The sequence below is a fragment of the Phoca vitulina genome, unplaced genomic scaffold (genome assembly GCF_004348235.1).
Source record: "Phoca vitulina isolate PV1807 unplaced genomic scaffold, GSC_HSeal_1.0 scaffold49, whole genome shotgun sequence".
Taxonomy (NCBI): domain Eukaryota; kingdom Metazoa; phylum Chordata; class Mammalia; order Carnivora; family Phocidae; genus Phoca; species Phoca vitulina.
Genome location: NW_022589752.1, coordinates 11,950,670 through 11,978,311, shown reverse-complemented (window position 1 = coordinate 11,978,311; position 27,642 = coordinate 11,950,670). Strand labels below are relative to the sequence as shown.

At 38.0% G+C, this 27,642-nt stretch overlaps 1 protein-coding gene across 1 annotated transcript in view; it reads left to right on the top strand.

Annotated features, from left to right (window-relative positions):
- The window catches only part of SLC2A13 (solute carrier family 2 member 13), a 361,603-nt gene that overhangs the window by 271,957 nt on the left and 62,004 nt on the right, over positions 1–27,642 (top strand). Inside the window, exon 7 of the mRNA XM_032432696.1 lies at positions 22,605–22,730. Within this exon, the coding sequence (XP_032288587.1) occupies positions 22,605–22,730 (126 nt within the window). The remainder of the gene's footprint in view (positions 1–22,604; positions 22,731–27,642) is intronic.

The following is a 27,642-nucleotide window of genomic DNA, read 5'->3' as shown; positions in this document are numbered from 1 at the left end:
GATGAACATGGGGCCAGCTTCACGGGAGTCACTGAGTTTGTGGAGGAGAGCAGCTAAGGCCCTGCCCCTGCTGTGTGGCCTTTGCTGTGGTGTCTGGGGAGGATAGTGACTCTCCCCACCTCACCCCCCAGCCCTCCAGTACCCTTCCCATAGTCCTGTTTCAGGTGTTTGTCATGGGCTAGTTCAGAAATTTAAAAGCTGGGGTTTTCAAGTCATCTTTCCAATTCCTTTCCTCTGGAAAGAAGACACTGTCAGTGCCCCTGGATCCAAGGGAAGGCTCCTGTGGTAGTTCCTCTGTTAGCAGATGTCTCTCGCACTTTCAGGCATTGAATTTGAGGCAAATTTTCAGAAAATAGATGGTGCCTATAATTCTATTCAGGAAACATGGAGTGGACTCTAAACAAAAGTAGGAGTTGGTGAGAAATATACCTGACAAGCCTGTTGGGAACTTAAATTATAAGAAGTCATATGTACCAGAAATAAGGATTTTGAACTCCCACATTAAAAAAAAAATATGTGGGGGGCGCTTGGGGGACAGAGTTTAGCGTCTGACTCTTGGTTTCAGCTCAGGTCGTGATCTCAGGGTCATGGGATCGAGCCACATGTTAGGCTCCACGCTCAGCGTGGAGTCTGCTTAAGTCTCTCTCTCTCTCTCTCCCTCTGCCCCTCCCCCCTGCTCTATCTCTAAAATAAATAAAAATCTTTTTAAAAAAAGAAGAATACGTGAAGCTACATTAATAAGAATGTTATTTCAGATTTGTATTTTACAAAGATCTTCCTGGCAGCAAAGTAGAAATGGCAAAAGGACAAACCTTTAAGAGTCTAAATTAAGACCTAAAGTGAAGGGATGAGATGTTGTCAGGTCTTGGTGACTGGAATGACTTGTAATGTTATTTGTTAATGTAGTTTAACTGCCCAGTTTTTATGACTTGCCTTCCCAACTAGAAATTTGTAACTTGAAAGCAGAAATTATGTTTCTTCTCTTTTTTCTCCCACAGTTTGCTTCCTTTCTTAAAAATAACCTTGCAACGGGGCGCCTGGGTGGCTCAGTCAATTAAGCGTCTGCCTTCAGCTCAGGTCATAATCCCAGGGTCCTGGGATTGAGCCCCATGTCAGGTTCCCCACTCAGCAGGGAGCCTGCTTCTCCCTCTCCTCCCCAGCTCATGCTGTCACTATCTCTGTCTCTCTCTCAAATAAATAAATAAAATCTTTAAAAAAAAAAATACCTTGCAACTAACATCATAAGGTACTTGTTTACTGATCTGACCGAGTAGTGAGACCTGATGTTTGCATGACTGTGGTGTTAACTTGCATGTTTTCCTCTGTAACTACACTAAGTACATAAACTGATTTGGAAATACATTAAGAGATTTTTCTGTCAATCTTATGCCTACCTCAGCAAATTGAAGGTTCTCAAACAAGTTCTTTGTAGTACCCTATAACTGCTCTTCAAGCCTGGATATACACTGATAATCTTTCGTTTCCATTTAATTAGATGCTTGCATTTGGCTTTCAGCACTCACCTGTTTTGTTCTGATAAACTCAGTTTGAACTGATAAACTCAGTTGAACTGAGTTTGAAGATGTGGAAAGACACAGGGATCTAAAGATTTTAAACTGCAAGAGCAAAGTAAAATCATATATACAAATAATAAAGAGAGAAGAAAAAATACTCCTCTGAGAGAATATTTTTCCTAAAAAATCAACAGAGACTTGAAATCTATCCAGGAAAACAAAAAGAAAGGAATGGCTATATAATTCTGAAAGTAACTTAAAATCTACAAGATCTTTGAAGATTAAAGTCTTAAAAGACAGAAAGCAACAAATTGAACATATATGAGAAAAAGCTAAGAAATTTACTCATAAATGAAACTCAAATAAACATGAATCTCTGAGACTCCAAGAGAGACAAACTTAGTAATTATCCTGTCAGAGAGAAATTGGAGCAACAGAAATTGTAGCACTAAAAAAAGCAGCTTAACTGCTCATTTACCCTTTAAGGAAGAGTCACAAAGGAACAATTTACCACCTCAATCAGAGAAGTGCTGAGGTAAGATAGATAGTCATGATTACCTCAAAAAACAGAATCACAAAGAAAAATAACCTTGACAAGCTAGAGCACTCACATCATCGTCATTACCAAGTTCAAGCTCACATGTAAGAGTTGTGCTCAGCCATGGAGCCTGAGCCATTCTTAGGTGGGTGAGATTAATGGAGTGAGGCATCAACTCTGAGACTTTTTAGGTCACCTTTCATAGTGTTCAAGTAGCTTGAAAGAACCAGCTTGCTTACTAAATGCCCTACTCACCACTAGACATTAACTGAGATGGTGGGGGAAATCAGCATTACCAACTTGCAGTCATAGGCACACACCACTCTTACCCACATTTTGTTTTTATTTGGCCTACATTGCTGAATGCTAACCATTTACCGGTTATTAAGCCAGCTGTTAAGGAAACAAAGCCCCTTGTCAGAAGTTGGCAATATCTTAGGTTGGCTTTTATTTACACTTTGAACCCATACTCACATTTCACGTTTTTAGAGAGATGTTGGTGCTTGAGCAGAAGCTGATATTTCAGAGTATATTTAGAAGTGAGTAGAAACTTACATTTAAGCACTGAAAAAATACTCTTGTAACATTAGGAATTGTATTTGGCTATATATAACAGAAAGACCCAAAATAACTGGCTTAAACAAGAGAGAAGTTTCTTTTACTCTTGTGTAAAATATATTAAAATGTAGGGAGTTGGGAGAAAATGTACTAGATCTAGTATCATCAGGGATCCAGGCTCCTGTCTTTTTGCTTTACCCACGCAAGTATTCATCACAAGTTCACAAGGATGGTCCAAGATGGCTGCAGGAGCTCCACCATCAGGTCTGAAACATGCCAGAAGGAGAAAATGTAGAAGGAATAATGCTTCCCAGCTGCATCAGCTCCCTTTGAAGTCTTCCTGAAAAGTCCCACACAGTATTTCTCACAGGCCAGAATTAGTCCCTGGCCATTTCTATTTGTAGTGGAGACTAGGAAATGTATTCTTTTATTCAGCAGTTGGAAGAGGAAGGGGGACCAGAGTGTTCCCAGTTAAGAATCAGATTCTCTTACAAAGGAGGAAACAAAGAATGGATATAGGGATAGACTACTAGCAGTTTTTGATATAGCAGTAGAGAGAGACATCATATTTATGAGTGGTTCTGTTTGACAGCAGAAAGGATGGATTAATTAACCAAATAGGGCTCTACACATTTTCATGGTTTAGTTCTCTTTATAGTGATTAGAAATCTTAAGGTCAACTTTGCAGGTGTCAAGAAATACGGCCCTCTTCAATAATTTACCTCCAGCTTTGCAAGAGAGAAAGAATCATTAAAATCGCCATTTGTTTTATTTCTTTGGCCTCATAAGCAAGTGAAATAGCTGCCCTTTGTCATGTTTGTTCAAAATGAGTGATTTGAGTAAGTATTTTGCTCATTTATCCAAAAGCAATAGTCATGGCAGCCACTATTTATGATATAGTCATCATTGTGCTGACCACCATGCTAAGAGCTTTACATGGAATCTCTTTCCTATCCTTTAGCAAAACGGAGGCAGATGCTATTATTTTCCCCATTTTTACCAATGACACTGAGGCTTAAAGAAGTTAAGTGAACGTTAGAAGATCATATGGCTTAGCAGACACTAGAAGTGGGCTTTAAGAACACAGCTCTTCACCATTAAACTCTTCATTCTGAAATTTACCAATTAAGCAGTGGAATGCCCCTGCCCAGACAGGGTGTCACATGCCTTAGGAAAGTGAATAATAATTCCTTATGATCAAAGGCCAGTAGGTCTAAATATTGCTGTGTTTTTACTCATTCACTGAAATTGAGATACTTCTTCTGAGAAATCTTTTTTTTTAATTTTGCTCCTTTATTTCATTTATCTATGTTTATTCAGCTCAGGAAATTTCTGTTATTTTAAGGATCATCACAGAGTATCTTTGGTATACAAGCAAGTGCTTAAGATAAAGTAAAATCACTCTAAAATATTTTAAACAATTCACCACCTTGGGTTCCCTTAGAGCAGCAGAATGATCTGAATTACCAAATTTTAAATGTGAGTATCTGATCCAAGTTAAATTACAGTGTTTATTTTGTTTGTTTGGGTATTTGGTTGTTTTTAAGCTTCTGCTATACAAATAGATGAATATGGAAAAAGTAATTTAGAAACAAATACAGATGAGATGCACTTACAAAGAAATACCCTTTAGGCAAATGAGACCATATCTGTACACTCAGATGAGAAAATGAAGACCAAGAATGCTGTTCTCTTCCTTGCTTCTTCATCTAGTTATGGAGATGAATTACACAAGAAAACCTGAATATTTTTCTTAAAGTGAAGAACCATTGTGTGCTGATATTAATATTTTTACCCCTTAACCCCAACGTCACTTTACTAATAACTCTGGTTCCATCAACCTTCAATTCTTTATAATTTTGTGAAATTCTGTCAGCGTGACAGTCTCTACCCTAAATGGAGTTGCAGACATCAGAAGACATGACTGTATCCAGGGAGATGACTTCCGGGCTATCTCATTTCATCTCTGTCACACAGCACAGCTTTCAAATCAAACATCATTCTGGGGCTCCGGGAGCTGATTGTTTCTCTCACTCTGCAAGCAAAACTCACATTGTCCTTGACATTCAGACATATCATTTCCTATAACATAAAAAAGTGCTCCCAAGTAACCATGGAAGAACTGATAAGCAAATCCATATAAGCCAAAATATATTTATCCTTTTGATTTTGTTGTTTCTGTATGAAGCACTTCCGATATGATAAGCATAGTGCCAGGTGTTGTAGTTAATGAAAAATATAAAACAGACTTGGTTACCATGTTTCTTTCTTGGTGCATAAAGAAGATACTTGGGCAGTACTTAAACATAGAACCATCAATTATCAAAGCAAACAAATGAACAAAAATGTGTCCCCAAAAGAGCTGCAGTTTTAAGAAGTGTTTCCACAGATAGAGGGGCGCCTGGGTGGCTCAGTCGTTAAGCGTCTGCCTTCGGCTCAGGTCACGATCCCAGAGTCCTGGGATCAAGTCCCACATCGGGCTCCCTGCTCCGTGGGAAGCCTGCTTCTCCCTCTGCCGCTCCCTGCCACTCTGCCTGCTTGTGATTCCTCTCTCTCTCTCTGTGTCAAATAAATAAATAAAATCTTTAAAAAAAAAAAAAAAAAAAAAGTGTTTCCACAGATAGGTTTAAAAAAAAAACTAAGTGCTCACTATAAAACAACCTATTTTTTTGTGTGTTCATAAAAAGAAAATAAAGTCAGTGTGATTGTGCATTCACAAAGAATGCAGATACTATATGCTGCAATTTCATTTTGTGATACTTAAAAGTTAATTAGTTCAGAATAAAAATTGATTCCTTTTTCTAAACATATAATCTAGAAATCATCTGTAACTAGTAGGTCTGTTGGTTTAATTTTTCTTGTTGATTTTAAAAGTCATGAATTTATGTAATTGTATATGAAAAACCAGCACTGTTGGAAGACCATCCAAGATGGTAGCAGGGAAGACCTTGAACTCACCTCTTCCCATGGACACACCAAATCTACACCTATATGTAGAGCAATTCCTTCTGAAGAACTCAGGGCTGATTGAGCAGCTTCTGTACAACAAATGATAGAGGGACCATATAAAGAAATGTAGGAGAGATGGAGACACAATAATGACAGGAACTCTGCCCCACCACTACAAACTGTAACAGGAATATCACTGAGTGGCCCGTGTGCAGACTTACCTGCCTTGGAGCACAGCAAAAAAAAAACCCCAAAAAATAGTAGTTTAAAAGGCAACTAGACTATAAGTGAAGAAAATCCATGTACTCACCATAGAGCATTCACCAAATGGGTGGGGAAGTGCTAGAACTCCCTCCCAGGTCAGAAGTGCTGATGAGAGCTGTTTTTTTGTATTTCCCTTCCACCTTGAAGAGCTTGCAGGAGAAGGGTACAGGCCCTCTAGCTGACCTGCTAGGGCTTCTCCATCACACCCTAGCCCACACCAGCTGTCATCCTGCCAAGGCAGTCCCAGTATGGTATACTTTGTCATGCCCCCTGGCCTGCACTTGATCCAGTCATCCCAACAAGGTGGCCCCGGGTGGCACTTCAGGACCCACCCTTGGTTTGTACCTACTCCACTACCAGCTGTCCCACCAAGGATACTCTGACCCCCTTCAGTTCCCCTTGTCCCATCAAGGCAGTCCCAGCATGGCATACCCCAGGATCCCCAGCTCTTGCTCATTTGAGCTCCAGCCAGCCTGCCAGAGCTTCCAGACTACACACAGTCTGCATAGGGGACACTACCACACCAGGCATTTTTCAAGACTGGGAGAGGTAGCTGTTCTGCCTCATAGAACCACAGAAAGTCAAGCAAAATTAGGAGACAGAGGAATGTGTTCCAAACAAAAGAACAAGGTAAAACCCTAAGGGAGGGGGGAAAACCGTAATGAAATGGAAATAATTTACCTGACAAAGAGCTCAAAGTAATGATCACAAAGATGCTCACCAAACTTTGGAAGAGGACAGTGAGAACTTCAATAAAGGATTAGAAAATATAAGAACCAATCAGAGCTGAAGAATATAATAACTGAAATGAAAAATATGCTAGAGGGAATCAACAGCAGATTAGATGATATAGAAGAATGGATCAGGGATCTGGAAGACAGAGTAATGGAAATCACCCATTCAAAACAGCACAAAGAAAAAGAATTTTTAAAAGTAAGATAGGTTAAAGGACTTTTGGGACAACATCAAGCCTACTGACATTGATATTATAGGGGTCCCAGAGGGAGAAGAGAAAGAGGCAGAAAATTTATGTGAAGAAATAATGGCTGAAAACTTCCCTAACCTGGGAAGGAAACAGACAGACATCTGGGTTCAGGAAGCCCAGAGAGTCCCAAACAAGGTGAGCCCAAAGAGATCCACACCAAAACATATTATAATTAAAATGGCAAAAGTTAGAGTGTCTTAATGGCTGCAAAAGAAGAACAAATAGTCACATACAGGGAAAATGCCATAAACTATCAGCTGAGTTCCCAGTGTAGGCCGGAGGATGTAGCAGGATATATTTAAAGCACTGAAAGGAAAAAATTCATAACCAAGACTATTCTACCAGCAAGGTTATCATTCAGAATTGAAGGAGAGAGTTTTTCAGACAAGCAAAACCTAAAAGAGTTTATCACCACCAAACCAGCCTTACAAGAAATGTTAAAGGGTTTTCTTTAAGTGGAAGAGAAAAGGCCATAACTAGAAATAAAAAAATATATGAAAGAAAGAAATCTTACTGGTAAAGGCCAATATATATAGTAAAAGCAGTGGATTAGCCATTCTTAAAAAGCTAGAATTAAAGTTAAAAGATAAAAATAGTAAAATCAGCTATAACTGCAGTAAATAATAAACAAAATATCTAAAATATGACATAAAAAACATAAAATGTGGTGGGGGAGAGTAGAAGTGTGGTGCTTTTATTTATTTTTTTAAGTAGGCTCCATGCCCAATGTAGGGCTTGAACTCACAACCCTGAGATTAAGAGTTAGATGCTCTACCTGCTGAGCCAGCCAGGTGTCCTATAGTGTAGTGCTTTTAGGATGCATTTGAAGTTGCACAACTACAGCTTAAAATAGACTGTCATATATACATATATATGTTTCTATATATGAATCACATGGCAACAACAAAGCAAAAACAATAGATATACAAAAAATGAAGAGAAAGGAGTCCAAACATAACAATAAAAAAAAAAAAAAAAAATCAAACCACAGGGGCAGAAAGCAAAAGAAAGGAACAGAGAACTACAGAAACAACCAGAAAATGATTAGCAAAATGGCAATAAGTACATACCTATCAACATTTACTTTAAATGTAAATTGGACTAAATGCTCCAATCAAAAGACATAGGGTGGCTGAATGGATTTAAAAACCAAACAAAACCAAACCCAAATAACCCCAAAACAACATCCAGTTATATGTTGCCTATAAGAGACTTGCTTCAGATCCAAAGACACAGACTGAAAGTGAAGAGCTGAAAAAAAATAACCCATGCATATGGAAGTGAAAGGAAAGCTGAAGTAACAATACTCATATTAAACAAAATAGACTTCTTTTAAAAAAAAGATTTTATTTATTTATCTGACAGAGAGAGAAAGAGGGAGAGCACAAGCAGGGAGAGTGGAAGAGGGAGAAGCAGGCTCCCTGTCAAGCAGGGAGCCCAACGCAGGGCTTGATCCCAGGACCCCGGGACCATGACCCAAGCCAAAGGCAGACGCTCAACTGACTGAGCTACCCAAGAGCCCTGACAAAATGGATTTTAAAACAAGGACTGTAACAAAAACAAAGAAGGGCAGTACCTAGTGATAAAAGGATTAATCTAAGAAGATAAAACAGTTGTCAATATTTATGCACCCAACATAGGAGCACCTAAATATATAACACAAACAATTAGCAGACATAAAGGGAGAAATTGATAATAATACAATAATTGTAGGGGACTTTAATACCCCACTTACATCAGTGGTTAGATTATCCAGACAGAAAATCAATAAGGAAACACTGGCTTTAAACAACTCTTTAGACCAGACGGACTTAATAGATACATAAAGAACATTTCATCTAAAATTGGCAGAATAGGGGCTCCTGGGTGGCTCAGTCATTAAGCGTCTGCCTTCAGCTCAGGTCATAATCCCAGGGTCCTGGGATCGAGCCCTGCATCAGGCTCCCTGCTCAGCGGGTAACTTGCTTCTCCCTCTCCCACTCCCCCTGCTTGTGTTCCGTCTCTCTCTGTCAAGTAAATAAATAAAATCTTAAAAAATAAAATAAAATTGGCAGAATACACATTCTTTTGTTTTTTAAATTAAGCTTATTTTTTTAATTCCACTATTAATATACAGTGTTACATTAGTTTCAGTTGTACAATGTAGTGATTCAACACTTCTATACATTATTCAGTGCTCATCATGATAAGTGTACTCTTAATCCCCATCACCTATCTCCCCCCGTCCCTGCTTCCCCTCTGAACCATGAGTTCTCTGTAGTTAAGATTCTGTTTCTTGGTTTCTCTCTCTCTTTTTTTCTTTGCTCATTTGTTTTGTTTCTTAAATTCCACATATGAGGAAATCATACAGTATTTGTCTTTCTCTGACCTATTTCAGTTTGCATAATACCCTCTAGCTCCATGCACATCATTGCAAATGGCAAGATTTTATTCTTTTTGATGGCTGAGTAATACTCCATTCTGTGTCAGCATCTTCTTTATCCATTCATCAGTCAGTGGACATCTGGGCTCTCTCCATAGTTTGACTGTGGTTGATAATGCTACTATAAACATCAGGGTGCATGTACCCCTTTGAATCTGTATTTTTGTATCCAGTGCACTTGCTGGATTGTACGGTAGTTCTGTTTTTAACTTTTTGAGGAACCTCCATACTGTTTTCCAGAGTGGCCACACCAGTTTGCATTCCCACCAGCAAGGTAGAGAGTTCCCCTTTCTCCACATCCTCACCAACATTATCATTTCCTGTGTTGTTAATTTTAGTCATTCTGACAGGTGTAAGGTGGTATCTATTGAGGTTTTTGATTTGCAGTTCCCTGATGATGAGTGATGTTGAACATCATTTCATGTGTCTGTTAGCCATCTGGATGTCTTCTTTGGAAAAGTGTCTATTCATGTGTTTTGCCCATTTCTTAACTGGATTATTTGTTTTTTGGGGTGTTGAGTTTGGTAAGTTCTTTATAGATTTTGGAAACTAACCCTTTATCAGATATATTGTTTGCAAATATGTTCTTCCATTCCAATGGTTGCCTTTTAGTTTTGTTGATTGTTTCCTTTGCTGTCCAGAAGATTTTTATCTTAATGAAGTCCCAATAGTCATTTTTACTTTTGTTTCCCTTGCCTCTGGAGACTTATCTAGTAAGAATTTGCTAGGGCCAATGTTGGAGGGCTTGTTGCCTGTCTTCTCTTCTAGGATTTTGATGGTTTCCTGTCTCACATTTAGGTCTTTCATCCATTTTGAATTTATTTTTGTGTATGGTGTGAGGAAATGGTTCAGTTTCATTCTTTTGCATGTGGCTGTCCAGTTTTCCCAACACCATTTGTTGAAAAGACTGTCTTTTTTCCATTGGATATTCTTCCCTGCTTTGTCAAAGTTAAGTTGACCATACAATTGTGGGTCTTGATGCACTAATCTTAAAGCATCTTAGCCCCCTGTTTTCTAATAGTCTGTGCACTTACACTTAACTTTGTCACATCCTGGAAATTGTCATAATCTAGAACAGAGGTCGGGAAACTACAGCCCTTGAGACAAATCAGACCACCATCTGTTTTGCAAATAAAGTTTTACTGGAACACAGCTATACCCATTGTTTACTTACTGTTTATGATGGCTGTCAAGCTTCAACAGCAGAGCCAAGAGGTTTTAACAGGATCTATAGGGCCTGCAAAGCCACAAATATTACTATCTAATCCTTGACAGGAAGTTTGCTGATCCCTGATCTAGAATACATACATATGCATATTTCTCACTCCTTCCGCTTCAAGATCTCACTTCCTTATCCTAGGACAACTGCTTTTCTACCTCAGAGAACTTTCATATCCTTTCTTCCTGAACTTTCAGTCACTCCATGGCTCTTCATCCTTCTCTGTCACTTTCATGGTGAAATCTCCTTAACCATTCTAACCAGACCCTCCAAATCTTTGTATTTTGGTACTTCTGTATATCACCTATAAACTTTTATATTTGACACTTTCCAACCATCTTCTTTTCTTTCTGCATCTAGGTTGCTCTGTACTGGTGGAGAATTAACACAACCAGGCACACTGATAAAAGTACACATTCACAGTATTCAACCACAGCTGGATCCTCACTGCTAATTGGGAACTTTTACCTGTCACTGGTCGGTGCCTTTCCCCAGCCCACAACTGATGTCCCAAACACCCACAACTCTCCTCTAATCCAATCCTATCCTCCTGCCCATCTCTTACAAGATGGCATTGTCTTGCTTGTGGTGAAAACTGAAGGGACTAGGTAGGAACATTCTCAGCTTTAAACTCAGACATGAACAAAGATCTCAGTAGCCAGGTCTGTCTTCACTCTTTTCTTCCAGGCTCTGCAAAATGTCATCCCTCCACCAGGGCTTTTAACCTTGATCCCTCTGGTCTTCACCCGCACCAACACCTTGTCCAATTGGTTATTTTCTTCTCTTTCTACTTTTCAACCTCTCCTAGAATATACCACAGAAAATGTGCAGGCTCAAGCCTTTCCCTTACTGAAAAAACTTGAGAAGCTCTCCTCTCTACTACATACTTGCCCTGCATACCGTTTCACATGGGTCACTCAGTAAAAAGAGGCCAAGTATGAAACAGTATTCCATTTCCTTGCCACCACAGAGTCATTTGGACTTAGAGTCCCTCAGGCTTGCAGAAGCAAGATAAAATTTCCTACCACATTCTTGACCTGAAATTCTTTTCATCATAAAGACTATGGCAAAATTCTCCCAAATGTAATAATATTTCTAACTTCAACTTGACATTTAGAAGGTAACACAAAACTTTAAATATCCTGGGGAATCTGCTAATTGACCTTTTACAGAGAGCATGTATCATAACTGTGGCTCTAACAAATGGCATGAAAAATGAATAACATCTAGAAATGGCTATTTTTTATTCGTGATTTACTCTTTAAGGCTTTCTTGAACATGACCTGATGAATTTATGTCACGTCTTATACATATAAAGGCTGAAAACTTAAATATAGTGGCACTAGATGAATGCTCATAAGAATATTCTAAGCACAGGGACACCTGGGTGGCTCAGTCATTATGCGTCTGCCTTCGGCTCGGGTCGTGGCCCCGGGGTCCTGGGATGGAGCCCCACATCAGGCTCCCTGCTCATCAGGAAGCCTGCTTCTCTCTCTCCCACTGCCCCTGCTTGTGTTCCCTCTCTCCTGTCTCTCTCTCTGTCAAATAAATAAATAAAATCTTAAAAAAAAAAAAAAGAATATCCTAAGCACAGATGAAAACATTTTTGTGTGAAAGCAAACTGGCTAATTAGGCCCCATTTATCCTCTTCACACTGTGACCTGGGGTGAATTCTAAATTCTGGACTTCAAGTTTTCCATTTCAAGAGCACATGATCTCTAAGAAACTACCCAGTTGCAAGATTCTACATGAAGGGAAAAAAAAAAAAAGAAAAATACATATACGCTAACTCTTCATTCTCATAAACTTTAACCATGTAAAACATTATAATATTGTGACATCTCACAAATGTTTACTCTTGCATGCTGATTTCAAGGGCAGAAAGTATAAGTGTGCTCTACTTTAAGAAACTAAATTTACAAAAGAAATGAATTAAGGTATTTACAAAAGGACTGTGCTTTATAAAAGGAATTACTGAATGAATTAAACAAAATGAGGATACCTCCCTATTGATACAAAATATTTTAAATTTCAGACAAATCAGTGTGTAGTACAGTTGATAGAGATGGCCCTCCTCTTTGCTTCGTGCACACCTCCATCATAGAATTCCAATGTTCTTTACTGACTGGTTTGCAAAATCGACTGTGAGGTCTATATCCCAAGGGAAAAGACCATGTTTATCAACTGTTACCTGCAACACCCCATTGTAAGCTGGTTCCTTAAAATATGTTTATTGAATGAATCAAAGCATGACAGCTCTATAAATCAAGGCATTACTGTAGATTCATTAGCCTGTTCTGCCCATTTATGGAGAATAATTTTGGGGGGTGGGTGGGGTGAAGTGAATATCTGAGTCATTTTTAGAATGAAATAGAAAGGGCGCCTGGGTGGCTCAGTCGTTAAGCGTCTGCCTTCGGCTCAGGTCATGGTCCCAGGGTCCTGGGATCTAGCCCCGCATCGGGCTCCCTGCTCCGCAGGAAGCCTGCTTCTCCCTCCCCCACTCCCCCTGCTTGTGTTCCCTCTCTTGTTGTGTCTCTCTCTGTCAAATAAATAAATAAAATCTTTAAAAAAAAAAAAAAAGAATGAAATAGAAAGACGGTCAATCTAATTGCCAGAGGGTTCCTTAACCTGAGCTCAGTTTTTAAACTGCTAGAGGCTAAAGTGGACAATTTGCAAACATTCAGTCCACAACCCAAATGAAATTGGTTAGTAATTTTGATAACTCAGTTTCAGAAACACCAGCTAGAAGGGCTAATTTCCTTGAAGCCTGAAGAAAAAAGCCACATTAAGAGAGGGTCCTCTTTTAAATCGCATCCTGTGAAATTTCTTAGTACCAGGACATTATGATATTTAGAGAGAATTTGTGATAAATAAGTGTGCCCAGAATTCATGCTATTGTTCTTGATTGTGGATACTTTCACTTGGGGAGGTTATATAATAGCTGATGATGCTGCTCTTCTAGAAATTGTTAGGGGAACTGAATGCAGAGCATACTAGACACTCTAAACAGATGGGAAAATATATAATCTAGATAATAAAATTACAATTAGAACCAAACAGTTTGTTTCTTGCTAGTTGAAGGGAAGGAAGATTTAAGTTTTTAATCTCTGAACTTTTTAGAAAGGGAGAAAAACAATAAGTGTTCACATATTTAGAAAACTGGTCCTGAAACTTTAAAATGTTTCCAATTAAAGTAAAAAAGAGCAGAAAAAGAGGTAGCTTAGTGTCTAAGGGAAAGAAAGGACGGCGTGTTTTCATTTAATCAATTGTTTACATGTTTCACATGGCACCAGGGGCTTAACCGAAGGTGCCCTCTTCTCTCTCCTCGGCAAATCTTTAAAAAATTGATTGGGGTTAATTTAGAACATTTTTAGTTTCTACTCTGTGAAGTCGAGTGTGAACTCAGCCCTCTAGAAAACGGTCCATTTGTTTTTAAGTATGTGTCATTAAACCCAATGAGATGGAGCATTAGGGACAGTGTTTGGTCTGAAAATGCCTGTCTCTGGCAGGGCCTAGCCTGCGGACAGTCGGCAGCGGCAAATGGTGGCCATGAGGGCCAGCCGCTGGCTCAGGCCCAACTCCATTGCCTGCGAGGAACTGTGTTCACTCGCTCGTTCCTCATGCATGAATTTCACACCCTACTTTGTGCAATAATGGCACTCTGTGTCCCAAGACAGCTACTCTGAACTTTCCCTACCACCCTCTCCTCACTCCTAACTGCCCTGCTGCTTTTGGCAGGTGACTTGGAACCAAATCAACCAGAGAACACCCTGGCGGGGGGGTGGGGGGGTGGGGGTGGGTAGGGATGGAGGGCTGGGTTGAGGCCACAACGGCCCGCCTTGCTGTAGCCCTCTGCAGGACTGGGAGTCTGCGTGCGTGCTACAAACAAAACTCCAGGACTCCTGCCTTCTTTCTTGGCCAGCCTGTGGATGTCAGGTGACCCCTCTCCCTTATTTGGACTGCGTAAGTAGGGAACTTTTGAGAATTAAAAAAAAAAAAATTACCTAAGTGATCGGAAATTATGTTAACAATCTGGGGAGCTGCTGGCACTGACTCCATGAAGCGGGCCATGCCTCACCGCTTTGTGAAAGCTGCTCTGAGGTTGCCAAGGGTCTTCTCGTTGTTAGCTCTGGGCGCTCTCCTAATCTTAATTTATTGATCTGTGATAAATTTTCCTACAATGTTTCCCTTGTTCCTGGCACTTCCTTACCCCTTAACACTAGTCCCTTTTATGTTTCTTCCTTTCCTCAGACTGCTGCTTCTTAGTCTTTTCCTTCTCCTCTTGGTCCTTTCTGCTTTGCTTCTCTTCTTGGCAGTGTCCCTTCACACTGTACACTTTTGCTGCAAAGCATCACCCTTATGTGACCTTTACTATCACCGACACGCTGAGACTCCATGAACTGTTTCTCCAGTTTGTTTCCCTTCCCTAAGTGCCAGGCCCATATTTCCAACTGCCCAGTTCTCTGGATGTTTCATAAGTACCTCAAACTCAACACCCCTAGAGCTCGATCTTTGGGTTTCCTGTCAAAGCTGCTGTTCTTTTATGTCTCACAATTTAAAAACCTGAGTGTGATCCAGAATGCCCACATTTAAATAGCCACAGGTCCCTCAGGTTTGTCCCCAAAATGTGTGTGGTTCCTCCGCTCTCCATCCTTACCACCTCTCATCTCAGCTCTTCCATCTGTCTTCTAACACGTCCTCCTGCCCCCAGACAAGTGCCACTCCATCCACTCTACTGCCTTACATCTCACCTGATCAGATCTCTCCCCTATTTAAACTCTGCAGTAGCGTCCCCCAGTCTGTATGATGAAGATCCAACTCCTCACTATGGCACAATCTACCCCTCTTAGCATGGCAATCTTGTCTTGCTATTTCTTCCCAGGTGCCATGGGCTCTAGCCTGTCCATATGAACTGCAGGAGTCAGAGGAGGACAAGCTCTTATGCTTTTCCCTATTGTATTCTCTGTCTGGACTATTACTTTCCACCTTTATTTTCCTACATATTTCCTTCAAGACTCACATTTGGCATCACCTCCTCTGTAAAACTTCTTGACCCTAGCAAACTTAGATAGATCACTGTGGTGTCAGAGGCTCACAAAAGACTACTATTATTACTGCCCATCACATTATTATTTCTAAGGGTTTATGATATGTTTGCCTTCTCTTACTGCACTGTGACCTTCTCAAGGGAGAGATTTTTGTCTTGTACATCTTTTATTCCTAGTGATTTCCATGTTACCTGACAGACAACTGTTCAAGAGATACCTGCTGAGTATGTAAAGTGAAGAATGAATGTCACTTATATTGACAGCAGATTTACTAGTTCTCTGCAGTTCCATTACACAGGTTACACCTTGCTTCGCTATATGTTGGTCCATGAGGCTTGAATCAAGCTGTGAATTGTTCCCTATAATTCATGTCTCTCTGATCAAATCCATACACAAATGGATTTTGGAACATAAGTCTTATTTCCAAGTATCTGGAACATAGTCCTATTTCTCATCTCTTCCCCTTAGAAAGTGAGGCTATGAATACAATGGATTCCTGAGTTAGATGCAAAAGATTCACAGCAGTAAGGCCTGCAGATTAAAAGCAATCACAAACTCTTGCTCTTTGGTATATTATTAAAGGGGGTGAATTTAACCTGTTTCTCAGAGTAGGCTTCTTTCCTTCCATTCCTTTTTAACATTTACTGGTACTTTAGCCTCTAATTTTTTGTAACTGTCTAATCTTTTATGAATTCTTGGACTGGTTCTCCCATTTTATCTCAGAAAAGTTCACAATAAACTCTCTACAGGGGAGGTAAAAAGAAGAGAGCTCGATCTGCCAAGCCTGTCTCTTTCAATAGGGCTAAGTATTTTCCTATTATACTACATGAACCTTTGGTTAACATAGTTAAAAACACAAATCTCAGCTTCAACTTTGCAAATATAAAATGGCATGTATGTGCATGTTTGTATATGTACATGTGTGTATTTAGGTAAAGAAATGTGTGTATTATACAAACAAACATACACATTTATATGCAACTTTTCAGTCAATAAATTGAAAGTAAGTACACAGTTCTTTCTGTTATCTGTTATTTATTATCATCACCGTTTGAAAACTTTTATATTAAAAGAGCCTATTTTATGTCTTTGTGATTGTATTTGTATAAACACTGATGGGTCCCTAAAATCTCTATAACACACACTCCTGTTATGCATTTCACTAGGCACACTTACCTGATAGGAGCTGCTGATATCTGCATAGTACTCCTAACACTATCTCTTTTATTTATTGAGAACTTGCTGATATTTCAAAGCATAGGGTGGCTAGAGAGTTCCTCGTTAATGTCACAATTTGGATCATAGTGACAACTATAATAGCATTACACTGAGAGATACATTCTTTCATTAGCATTGTACTATTTTTAAATATAATGAGTGAGCACCTCATAAATATCTTCCCATTATAGAAACCATAATCATAAATATTGCCTCTTCTGAAACTTTTTAGAATTAGAAAATAAAAGTTTAAAAGAAAGTCAGGGTATCCCTTTTAGAAGACATAACATTCTTTGATTTCTCTTTCTGCTGCTTCATTGCTGGTATATAGAAATGCAGCAGATTTCTCTACGTTGATTTTGTATCCTGCTACTCAAAACAATCTACACATTCAGTGCAATCCCTATCAAAATACCACCAGCATTTTTCACATTGCTAGAACAAAAAAATCCTAAAATTTGTATGGAACCACAAAAGACCACAAATAGCCAAAGCAATCTTGAAAAGGAAAAGCAAAGCTGGAGGCATCACTATTCCAGACTCCAAGCTATATTACAAAGCTTTAGTCATCAAGACAGTATGGTATTGGCACAAAAACAGACACACAGATCAATAGAATAGAAAACCCAGAAATGGACCCATAACTATATGGTCAACTAATTTTTGACAAAGCAGGGGAGAATATCCAATGGAAAAAAGACAGTGTTTCCAACAAATGGTGTTGGGAAAACTGGACAGCCACATGCAAAAGAATGAAACTGAACCATTTCCTCACACCATACACAAAAATAAACTCAAAATGGATGAAAGACCTAAATGTGAGATAGGAAACCATCAAAATCCTAGAGGAAAACACAGGCAATAACTTCTTTGACCTCAGCCGTAGCAACTTCTTACTAGACACGTTACCACAGGCAAGGGAGACAAAAGCAAAAATGAACTATCGGGACTCAATCAAGATAAAAAGCTTCTGCACAGACAAGAAAACAATCAACAAAACTAAAAGGCAACCATTGGAATGGAAGAACATATTTGCAAACAATATATCTGATAAAGGGTTAGTTTCCAAAATCTATAAAGAACTTTTCAAACTCAACACCCAAAAAAACAAATAATCCAGTTAAGAAATGGGCAAAACACATGAATAGACACTTTTCCAAAGAAGACATCCAGATGGCTAACAGACACATGAAATGAAGCTCAACATCACTCATCATCAGGGAAATACAAATCAAAACCATGATGAGCTACCACCTCACACCTGTCAGAATGGCCAAAATTAACAACATAGGAAACAACAGATGTTGGTGAGGATGAGGAGAAAGGGGAACCCTCTTATACTGCTGGTGGGCATACAAACTTGTGCAGCCCCTGTGGAAAGCAGTATGGAGGTTTCTCAGAAAGTTAAAAATAGAACTACCTTTCGATCCAGTAATTGCACTACTAGGTATTTACCCAAAGGATACAAAAGTACAGATTCAAAGGGGTACATGCACCCCAATGTTCATAGCAGCAATTTCAACAATAGCCAAACTATGGAGAGAGCCCAAATGTCCATCGACTGATGAATGGGTAAAGATATGGAGATGTAGTGTATGTGTGTATGTATATATATAGTAGTGTATGTGTGTATGTATATATATAGTAGTGTATCACACATACACTACTATATATATATATATACACATACATATGTATGTATATATATGTAATGGAATATTACTCAGCCATCAAAAAGAATGAAATCTTATCATTCACAATGATGTAGGTGGAGCTAGAGTGTATTATGCTAAGTGAAATAAGTCAGAGAAAGACAAATACCATATGATCTCACTCATGTGGAATTTAAGAAAGAAAATAGATGGGGTGCAGTCTCTTAAGCATCTGATTCTTGGTTTTGGCTCAGGTCATGATCTCAAGGGTCCTGGGATCGAGCCCCATGTCAGGCTCTACACTCAGCGTGGAGTCTGCTTGAGATTCTCTCTCTCCCTCTGCCCCTCCCACTTGTGCTGTCCATAAATAAATAAATAAATAAATAAAATATTTTTTAAAAAAGAAAGAAAATTGATGAACATATGGGGGGGGGAGGGAAACAAACCATAAGAGACTCTTAAAAATAGAAAACAAACTAAGGGTTGTTGGAGGGAGGTGGGTGAGGGATGGGCTAGGTGGCTGATGGGTATTAAGGAGGCACTTGTGATGAGCACTTGGTGTTGTATTTAAGTGATGAATTACTGAATTCTCCTAAAACCAATACTGCACAGTATGTTAACTAAAATTTAAATTAAAAGAAGAGGATCTAAAAAACATCCCCTCCCAAAAGAAAATTAGTGTATTGACTACAAATCATCCAGATCTAACAGACATTTCGAGAATACTCTGCTACCAATAGAATATACACTCCGTAAGTGCACAAGGAAGATTCTCCAGGATAGATCATATGCCAGGCCACAAAACAAGCCTCAATAAATTTTAAAAGGTCTGAAATCATACTAAGTGTTTTCTGATAACAATGGAGTGAAACTGAAAATCACTAACAGAAAAAAATTGGGAAATTCATGAATATGTGAAAATTAAATAACACTTCTTAATCCAGTGGGTCAAAGGAGTCACAAGGAAAATTAGAAAATTCTTTTGAGATGAATGAAAATGAAAACCAAACATACCAAATGTGGGATGTAAGTACAGCAGTGTTCAGAGGGAAATTCATAGTTACAACTTTCTACAGTAAAAAGGAAGAAAGATACCAAATCAAAAAGCTAATCTTCCACCTTAAGACAACAGACGTTAAGAGAAAGAAGGAGCAGTAATCAAAAGGGTCTGAAATGGGCTAAGGAGATGGAACGGAACGAAAGCCCAGATAGAAAAGAAAAACAATTTCTCTTTGTTACTGGAGCAGAGGACATTATGATTATTTCTATGTTTGCTGTAAGATTATAAAGTTACCATCTTTACCACTTTCATCTGTTTTCTATGTGAAGGTAGACTTGAGGTGAAGCTGGATATGAAGTGACTAAAAGGACAGAGCATTGGAGATTTGAAGAATAGTCCCCATGTAATGTGGTTGTAAAGTCCTTGTGTGGAGTTGACTACAGAAAATTATTAGGAATGTCAGGCCATTGAGGATCCTTTGGAGGCTGGTAGCAGTGTATTCTAGAGAACTACTGAGCTGCCCTGTTGTGTGATTCCCTCAGCTGCATTCAGGTCTGTGGGGAAGGCATAGAAAAAGCAAACGTTGACGTTCACATATGGCTAGGATTTTTGCTAGTCGGGTGAGATGGAAAGAAATGGGCAAGGAAATTTAGGATGTTGAAATGATAGGCCATGATCCATAAGCTAGATAAGGATGAACCAAAGAAAGTAAAAAGCTAATGAATAGGGAACAAGTAGAGGGTTCAATGAACCAGAGTCACCAGGAAGTCTAACAGCTCCATGAGGGCAGGGAATCTGTTCTGTTTACTAATGTGGCCCAACCCCCAGAATAGTGCCTGGCACATATTTGTATTGAACGAATCACCAGGGCAGAGCTGGGATCATTTATAAGCAAGCTGGAAGAACGGGAGGTTGTGGTCAGAGTCAGATGACTGAATGAGGGATGGAGGAGGCAAAGCATCATCAGTGACACCTTGTGATGTCTGACATGCTCGTGTGGTAGGTTCTCGGTAACTGTTAGCCTTCATCATTACTTTTTTTGGCCTGTTGTAGGAACTACTTATTTTTAAAGAAATAGAGTCATTTCTCTACCGTTGGATGAGTTGACCTTTCCCAAATAAGTATCATTTAAAGCCGTTGGAAAAATCAGGGTTGTTAGATTCTACCTCACATGGGTGGAAGAAACCAACAAAGTGCTAGCAGGAATTCCCTTCCTTTCCAGATTAGCCCTGTCTAGTTGTGAAAGCTAGAAGCTCACAGTACTTCTAAAGCTTCCTGTTGTTCTGTTTCTTTTGCTTATCACAGGTGTGGACTCTTTTATATTTGCAATGCTGTATCACCTCTCTAAAGTATATTGACCTTTCAGTAGGTTTTCAAAGCCCTCTCTTTTTTGCTTTTAGTACAGGCATACCTCGTTTTCCTGCGCTTCACTTTATTGCATTTCACAGAATAGTGTGTCTTTTACAAATTGAAGGTTTGCAGCAACCGCGCATCAAGCAAGTCTGTTGGCACTATTTTTCCAACAGCATTTGCTCACTTTGTATATGTCACGTTTTGGCAAATCTCATAATATTTCAAACTTTTTCATTATTATTAGATTTGTTATGGTGATCTATGATCAGTCATTATGACTTGCTAAAAGCTCAGGTGATGGTAGCATTTTTTAGCAATAATGTATTTTTAAATTGAGGTATGTACATTGGTATATTTTTTTTAGATATAATGCTGTAGCACCCACAACAGACTACAGTATAGAGTAAACATGACTTTTATATGCACCAGGAAACCAAAAGACTCATTTATTGTGGTATTTGCTTTATTGCAGTGGTCTGGAACTGAATCCTCAATATCTCCAAGCTATGCCTCAAGGGGTCTCAAGTCTCCTTTAAAATTAAGGATGGCTGTTTGCAAAGGAAAAGTTTACAGAAGGAGGCTGAAATGATAATCTTGTTTTTAAACAATGCCAGTGTTTTCCCAGTTAGCTAAATTAATCAAGGAAGTATTTTGATTTTGAGGATTCACCTCTTTTTTGGATGCTTGACAGTAGTACTTACCCTGTTTCTCCCCCACACTCCGTCATATAATTACTTGTACACAGTCAATAATAAGTCTGTGCTGACTGATCTTTAATTGTAGAATAAGCAGTCCTCTGAAATGCCCTGCCCTCTACCTCTTTGCATGGTAAATTTCTTTTATGATCTATGTCAAGTATCTCCTCCCAAACTATCCCCAGCTCTTACAGGCAGATGAACAGGCCTCTGTCCTTAGAGTAGCTCACACTAATTTCTATTACACTGCCATTTATTTATTTGTATATCTGTTCCTGTCCTTGCCTTTTATCTACCCAGGAGCAGGGACTTTGTCCTATTCATCTTAGTGTCTGCAGCGCCCTGTGTGCGCCTGCCATGTTTGAGGTACTCCAGAATTGTCTGGCAAATGAATTTGACCGCAAGAAAACACATTTACAAGTACTTTGTAGACTTAGGTTGGAAAACCCTGCCCTCTAAAGGATTTTGCCTCTTTAGAGTTTTCTGCAGTTAGGACACTGCTGTTATGTGAGCAATGATTAATTGATTATGGCTCTGTGATCCAACCAGTAGATGCAATTAACTTAGAGAAAGTTAGCCTTTTTTCCTATACCAACTTATTTTAAATTAAGCATAGCATATAGTTGGTACTCTGTAGATTTGTTAAGAGTACAGATGTCCTACCAAGATGTTAACAGTGACCATTATTGGGGTGGTGATATTTTTGTTTTTAACTTTTTTCTTCAGATGTAATGTTTTTCATTCTCTGAATTTTCTATTTCAGTATTTATATTGGGAAATATGTTTTCCACTTTTAAAAGATAGGATACGGAATGGAGACATTTAAGAGAAATAAATGCTTTGGTACAATTTGGAACGACTCTGCTGGGTCACATTGGGCCAGTCCATGCTTTGGTAACAAATCTCAGTGGCTTAGAAAAGCAAATGCTGATTTGCTGAGGGACAGCTGGGGATCTTTTACACCCAGTGTCTCAGATCCAAGCCTCCCTCCATCTCAAAGTGGCTTCTGCAGTTGCTGTAGCCAGGGGAGAGACAGGTGGGGAGACCTACCAGCTCCCAGCAGCCTCAGCACATGTCTCTTTGCCATGGCTAACATGAGTGCCGTGGCCCCAAGCTTCCTGCAAAGTATAATGGAAAATGTAGAAGAACATCAGTTGTCTTTAACGTGATATAACTCTTTATTTTACAGTTACTGTAATGAATGTATGTTGGATCCAGACTGCGGTTTCTGCTACAAGATGAACAAATCAACTGTCATTGACTCCTCCTGTGTTCCAGTTAATACAGCATCTACGAATGAGGCAGCCTGGGGCAGGTATGTCATCCCTTATATACCATAAGAACATAAAATACAATTCCAGAATGAGACCTTTTTTTATTATTGATTATATTCCCTATGCTATACATTTCATCTGTGTGACTTACTTATTTTATAACTGGAAGTTTATACCTTTTAATCCCATTTACCTATTTCCTCCATCCCCCAGCCAACCTCCCCTCAAGCAACCACCAGTTTGTTTTCTGTATTTAATAATCTGTTTTTTTGTTAGTGTATTCACTTGTTGGTCTTTAAATTCTACATATAAGTGAAATCATATGGTATTTGTCTTTCTCTGACTCATATCACTTAGTATAATACCCATGAGGTCTACCCATGTTGTCACAAAGGGCAAGATCTCATTTTTTTTTATGTCTGAGTAGTATTCCATTGTTGTCTATATGCCATATCTTCATCTAATCATCTATTTTGGACACCTTGGGTTGCTTCCATATCTTGACTATTGTAAATAATGCTGCAGTAAACATGTGGGTACATGTATCTATCTTTTCAAATTGGTGTTTTGGTTTTCTGGGGGTAATTACCTTGTAGAGGAATAACTGGATCAACTATTTTAGTTTTTTGAGGAACCTCCATGTTTTTCATAGTGGGCTGCACCAGTTTACATTCCCACCAACAGTGCACGATGGTTCTCTTTTCTCCATGTCTTCATCAACGCTTGTTATATCTTATTTTTTTGATACTAGCCATTCTCACAGGTGTGAGGAGCTATTTCATTGTGGTTTTGATTTGCATTTCCCTGATGATTATTGATATTGAGCATCTTTTCATGTGTCTGTTGACCATCTGGATGTCTTCTTTGGAAAAATGTCTGTTTAGGTGCTCTGCCCATTTTTTTTTAACTTCAGATTGGTTTTTGGTATTGAGTTGTGTAAGTTCTTTTTATATCTTGGATGTTAACCCTTTATCAGGTATATCATTTGCAGATATCTGCCCCCATTCACTAGATTGCCTTTTTATTTTGTTGATGGTTTCCTTTGCTGTGCAAAAGTTTTTATCCCAGGGATGCAAGCATGGTTCAATATTCATAAACCATTCCTTGTGATACATCACATTCACAAGAAGAAGGATAAAAACCATATGATTATTTCAATAGATGCAGAAAAAACATTTGACAGAATGCATTTGTTTGTGATAAAAACTTTAAACAAAGTGGGTTTAGAGGAAGCATACCTCAAACTAATAAAGTCTACATATGAAAAACCCAGAGGTAATATCATACTCAGTGGTGAAAACTGAAAACTTTTCCTCTAAGGTCAGGAACAGGACAAGGCTGTCCATTCTCAATACTTTTATTCAACATAGTACTAGAAATCCTAATTGCAGCAATCAGACAAGAAAAGGAATTAAAAGGCATCCAAATTGGTAATTATTTGCAGATAACATGATGCTATATATAGAAACCCTAAAGGCTCCAAAAAACTATTAAAACTGATAAATGAATTCAGTAAAGCTGCAGCATACAAAATGAATATGCTGAAATCTATTGCATTTTTATACACTAATAACAAAGTAGCAGAAAGAGAAGAAAACAATTCCATTTACAGTTGCATCAAAAAAATAAAAATAAAAAACCTTAAAATAAATTTAACCAAGGAGATGAAAGACCTGTGCTCTGAAAACTGAGACAATGATGAAATCAAAGAGGACATAGACAAACAGTTATATCATGCTCATGGAATGAAAGAATTAATACCATTAAAATGTCCATACTATCTAAAGCAATCTACAGATTCATTGCAATCCCTATCAAAATACCAAATGCATTTTTACAGAACTAGAACAAATAATCCTAAAATTTATATGGAATCACAAAAGACTTCTAAGAGTCAAAGCAATCTTGAGAAAAAGGAACATAGCTGAAGGTATCACAATCCCAGATTTCAAAGTATATTACAAAGCTGTAGTAATCACAACAGTATGGCACGAAAATAGGTACATAGGACAGTGGAACAGAATAGATTCCAGAAATAAACCCATGCTTTATGGTCGATTAATGTATGACAAAGGAGGCAAGAATATACAATGGGGAAAAGAGTCTCTTCAATGAATGGTGTTGGGAAAACTAGAGAGCTACATGCAAAAGAATGAAACTGGACCACTTTCATACACCACACACAATAAACTCAAAATGGATTAAAGACCTAAATGTGAGACCTGAAACCATAAAATAACTAGAAGAAAACATAGGCTGTAATCTGACATCAGCCTTAGCAATATTTATGGATATGTCTCCTCAAGCAAGGGAAACAAAAGCAAAAATAAACTATTGGGACTATGCCAAAATAATAACCTTTCGCACAGCAAAAGAATAAGTCTTATTTTTAAACTTACAGCGTGACTGCATTTATAGTCAATTACTGCAGTTCTTTTAAACTAGTCTTTTAAATGGATTTTCACAACTATATTACTTTGCAGCATATACTGATATAAGGTGGCACTATAAAGTTACACTTGTATGTTTCACAAACTTAGAGTAGAAAGCACTCAAGCCTAGACTTTAGGAAATTCAGATCCAGACCCAATTCTGTCTTAAGCTATAGAAGGTTGGCTCTTGAGTCAGATGTTCCCTCATATTTCCAAGGCAATTCTCCCATTGCATATTGTTTAACTACACCAGTAATTTTCAAACTCTGAAACTTAAGTAAAAGAAAATTTTCAAGTCACAATAAATTGATATCACTTTAAGTTCTTTCATGCAACTATTGTTTTCTTTGAGTACATTCCTGGAATTTAGTAAAATTAAGCAAAACAATGATAAAAGTTGGTAATCACTGGCAGTAACCAGTCTGGGAAGCTATAAACTTTTCTCTTTTTGACAGATTACATTGGTTTGTAGTAGGCACATAAATGAAATATTTGTATGAATAAATATTCCCCACATTTATGAACTCCTGTCATACCCATGGACGTAGGAAATATATAAATGTTATTTGATATGGCCTTAACCTCTGATGTATTCTAAATTCCCATAAAAAGAATAATATTCTCTCTTTCTGTCTGCCTCATAGAACTGATGAAGGCAATGAAATCTGTTAATTACTTGTATCTCCTAGAAGCTATAAAGTATAATGTATCATTATTAATCATTATGCTGTTATCATTAATCATTTTATTAGGGAACTACTGCAAAGAAGTAGAAGTAAATTATGTAGTATTTGACTGAAAATCCAGACTACATTTTAAATATACTAATTACAAAGAAATATGTAAAAGAAATGCAATTATTACTTAACATGAAAACTTGAAAGAGCTTGTTTTAAAAACACCCAGTATATAATTTTCATCAGCCAAGCTTCGTTAGTGAGTTAATTGATTAAATATTTCTGGATGTAATGCTTTACAGTTTTAGCCCTTATGATTCTTTTTTCAATAGATAAAAACTGAAAGTTTGCTTGTCTGGAATTATGAATATGTCACAAAATCTGTGTATGTAGTTTCCCGTACTTCACAGAATTAACTTAAAAACATATTAGAAATGTATATTAATGATAAGGGGACACTAAAATTAGGCGTTTCTCTCATCCTCAGTAGAAGGTCTAGAGGTCTCAGGCCCCAAAATAGGAGTTTTGTTCCTACTGTTTGCAAATAACAGATAGTACAACTTTTTAATAGAAATGTATACTACTTCTTTTATGTTAACTTATTCTTACATTTTATTTATATATTTAGAGCATTATGCCTTGAGTGTACTCACTACTAGGGAAAAGTGAGGCACAGATAATGCCTAGGGAAAAACACAAAGAACTAAACAAAATACACAGAGAACTTTTGTGTTTGTAGAATATTCTTAGAATATTTTCAAACTCTTTACCATTCCCCTTCAAAAAAAGACAGTTTTCCTCTCACTCTTTTCTGTGCTGAGTGACAGGCCTCACCTAACTTAGCCACTATGGTTGGTTGCTCTGTGCTAGAAAGAAAGCAAAAAAAAAAAAGCAAAATGTGTTTGCCATGAGAAATTCCTACAACACATTTTCCATTTATGTGGTAAAATAGCATTCACTATATTTTTGTTGGTTGATAGGTTTTATACAGTTACTTGGAGTAGAATTCTCAGGGCAAAATCTACCATTAACCTTGGATTCATATCTGAAATATACTGTTTATAGATATTTCAGGGTCAAGTTTTGGGGAGATTCGGAGCCATATATCCTGATCTCTAACTATAGCTGTTTCCTGAAAAGACACCAGGTGGAATGATAATACCACTCATGATGGAGATAATATAATGATTTTGGTGAACTCTGAATTGTCTCAACATAATGAAAACTATTTGCTTACATAATCTATAATAAATTGGAAACAAAACATTAAGTCAATTGGCATGCTTTTCTAATATCTGTTGTTAAATTTCAGTAAAAAAGTTTTTTTCTAAAAATCAGTTCTCTAAAGAAGATGCACAATTGGCCAACAAGCACATGAAAAACTGTACATCCCTAATCATTAGGAAATGCAAAACAAAATTATAATGAGACACCACCTCATACCCATTAGGGTGGCCACTATTAAAAATTTATCTATAACAATTGTTGTGGAGGATGTGGAGAAATTGGAAACTGTGTGCACTATTGATGGAAATGTAGGGTGGTGCGCCCACTATGGAAAGAGTGGTGGTTTCACAAAATTTTACAATAGAATTATGTGTCCTCTAACAATTCCATTTCTGAGTACATATCCTAAAGAATTGAAGGCAAGGTCCTCAAGAAGTATTTGAATGCCTATGGTCATGGCAGCATTATTCATAATAGCCAAAAGATGGAAGCAACCCAAGTGTGAATAGACATATGCATGGATAAAGAAAATGTGGTGTATACATACAGTGATACATTATTCAGACTTAAAGGAATTTTGGCACATAGTACAACCTGGATGAATCTCGAAGACATAA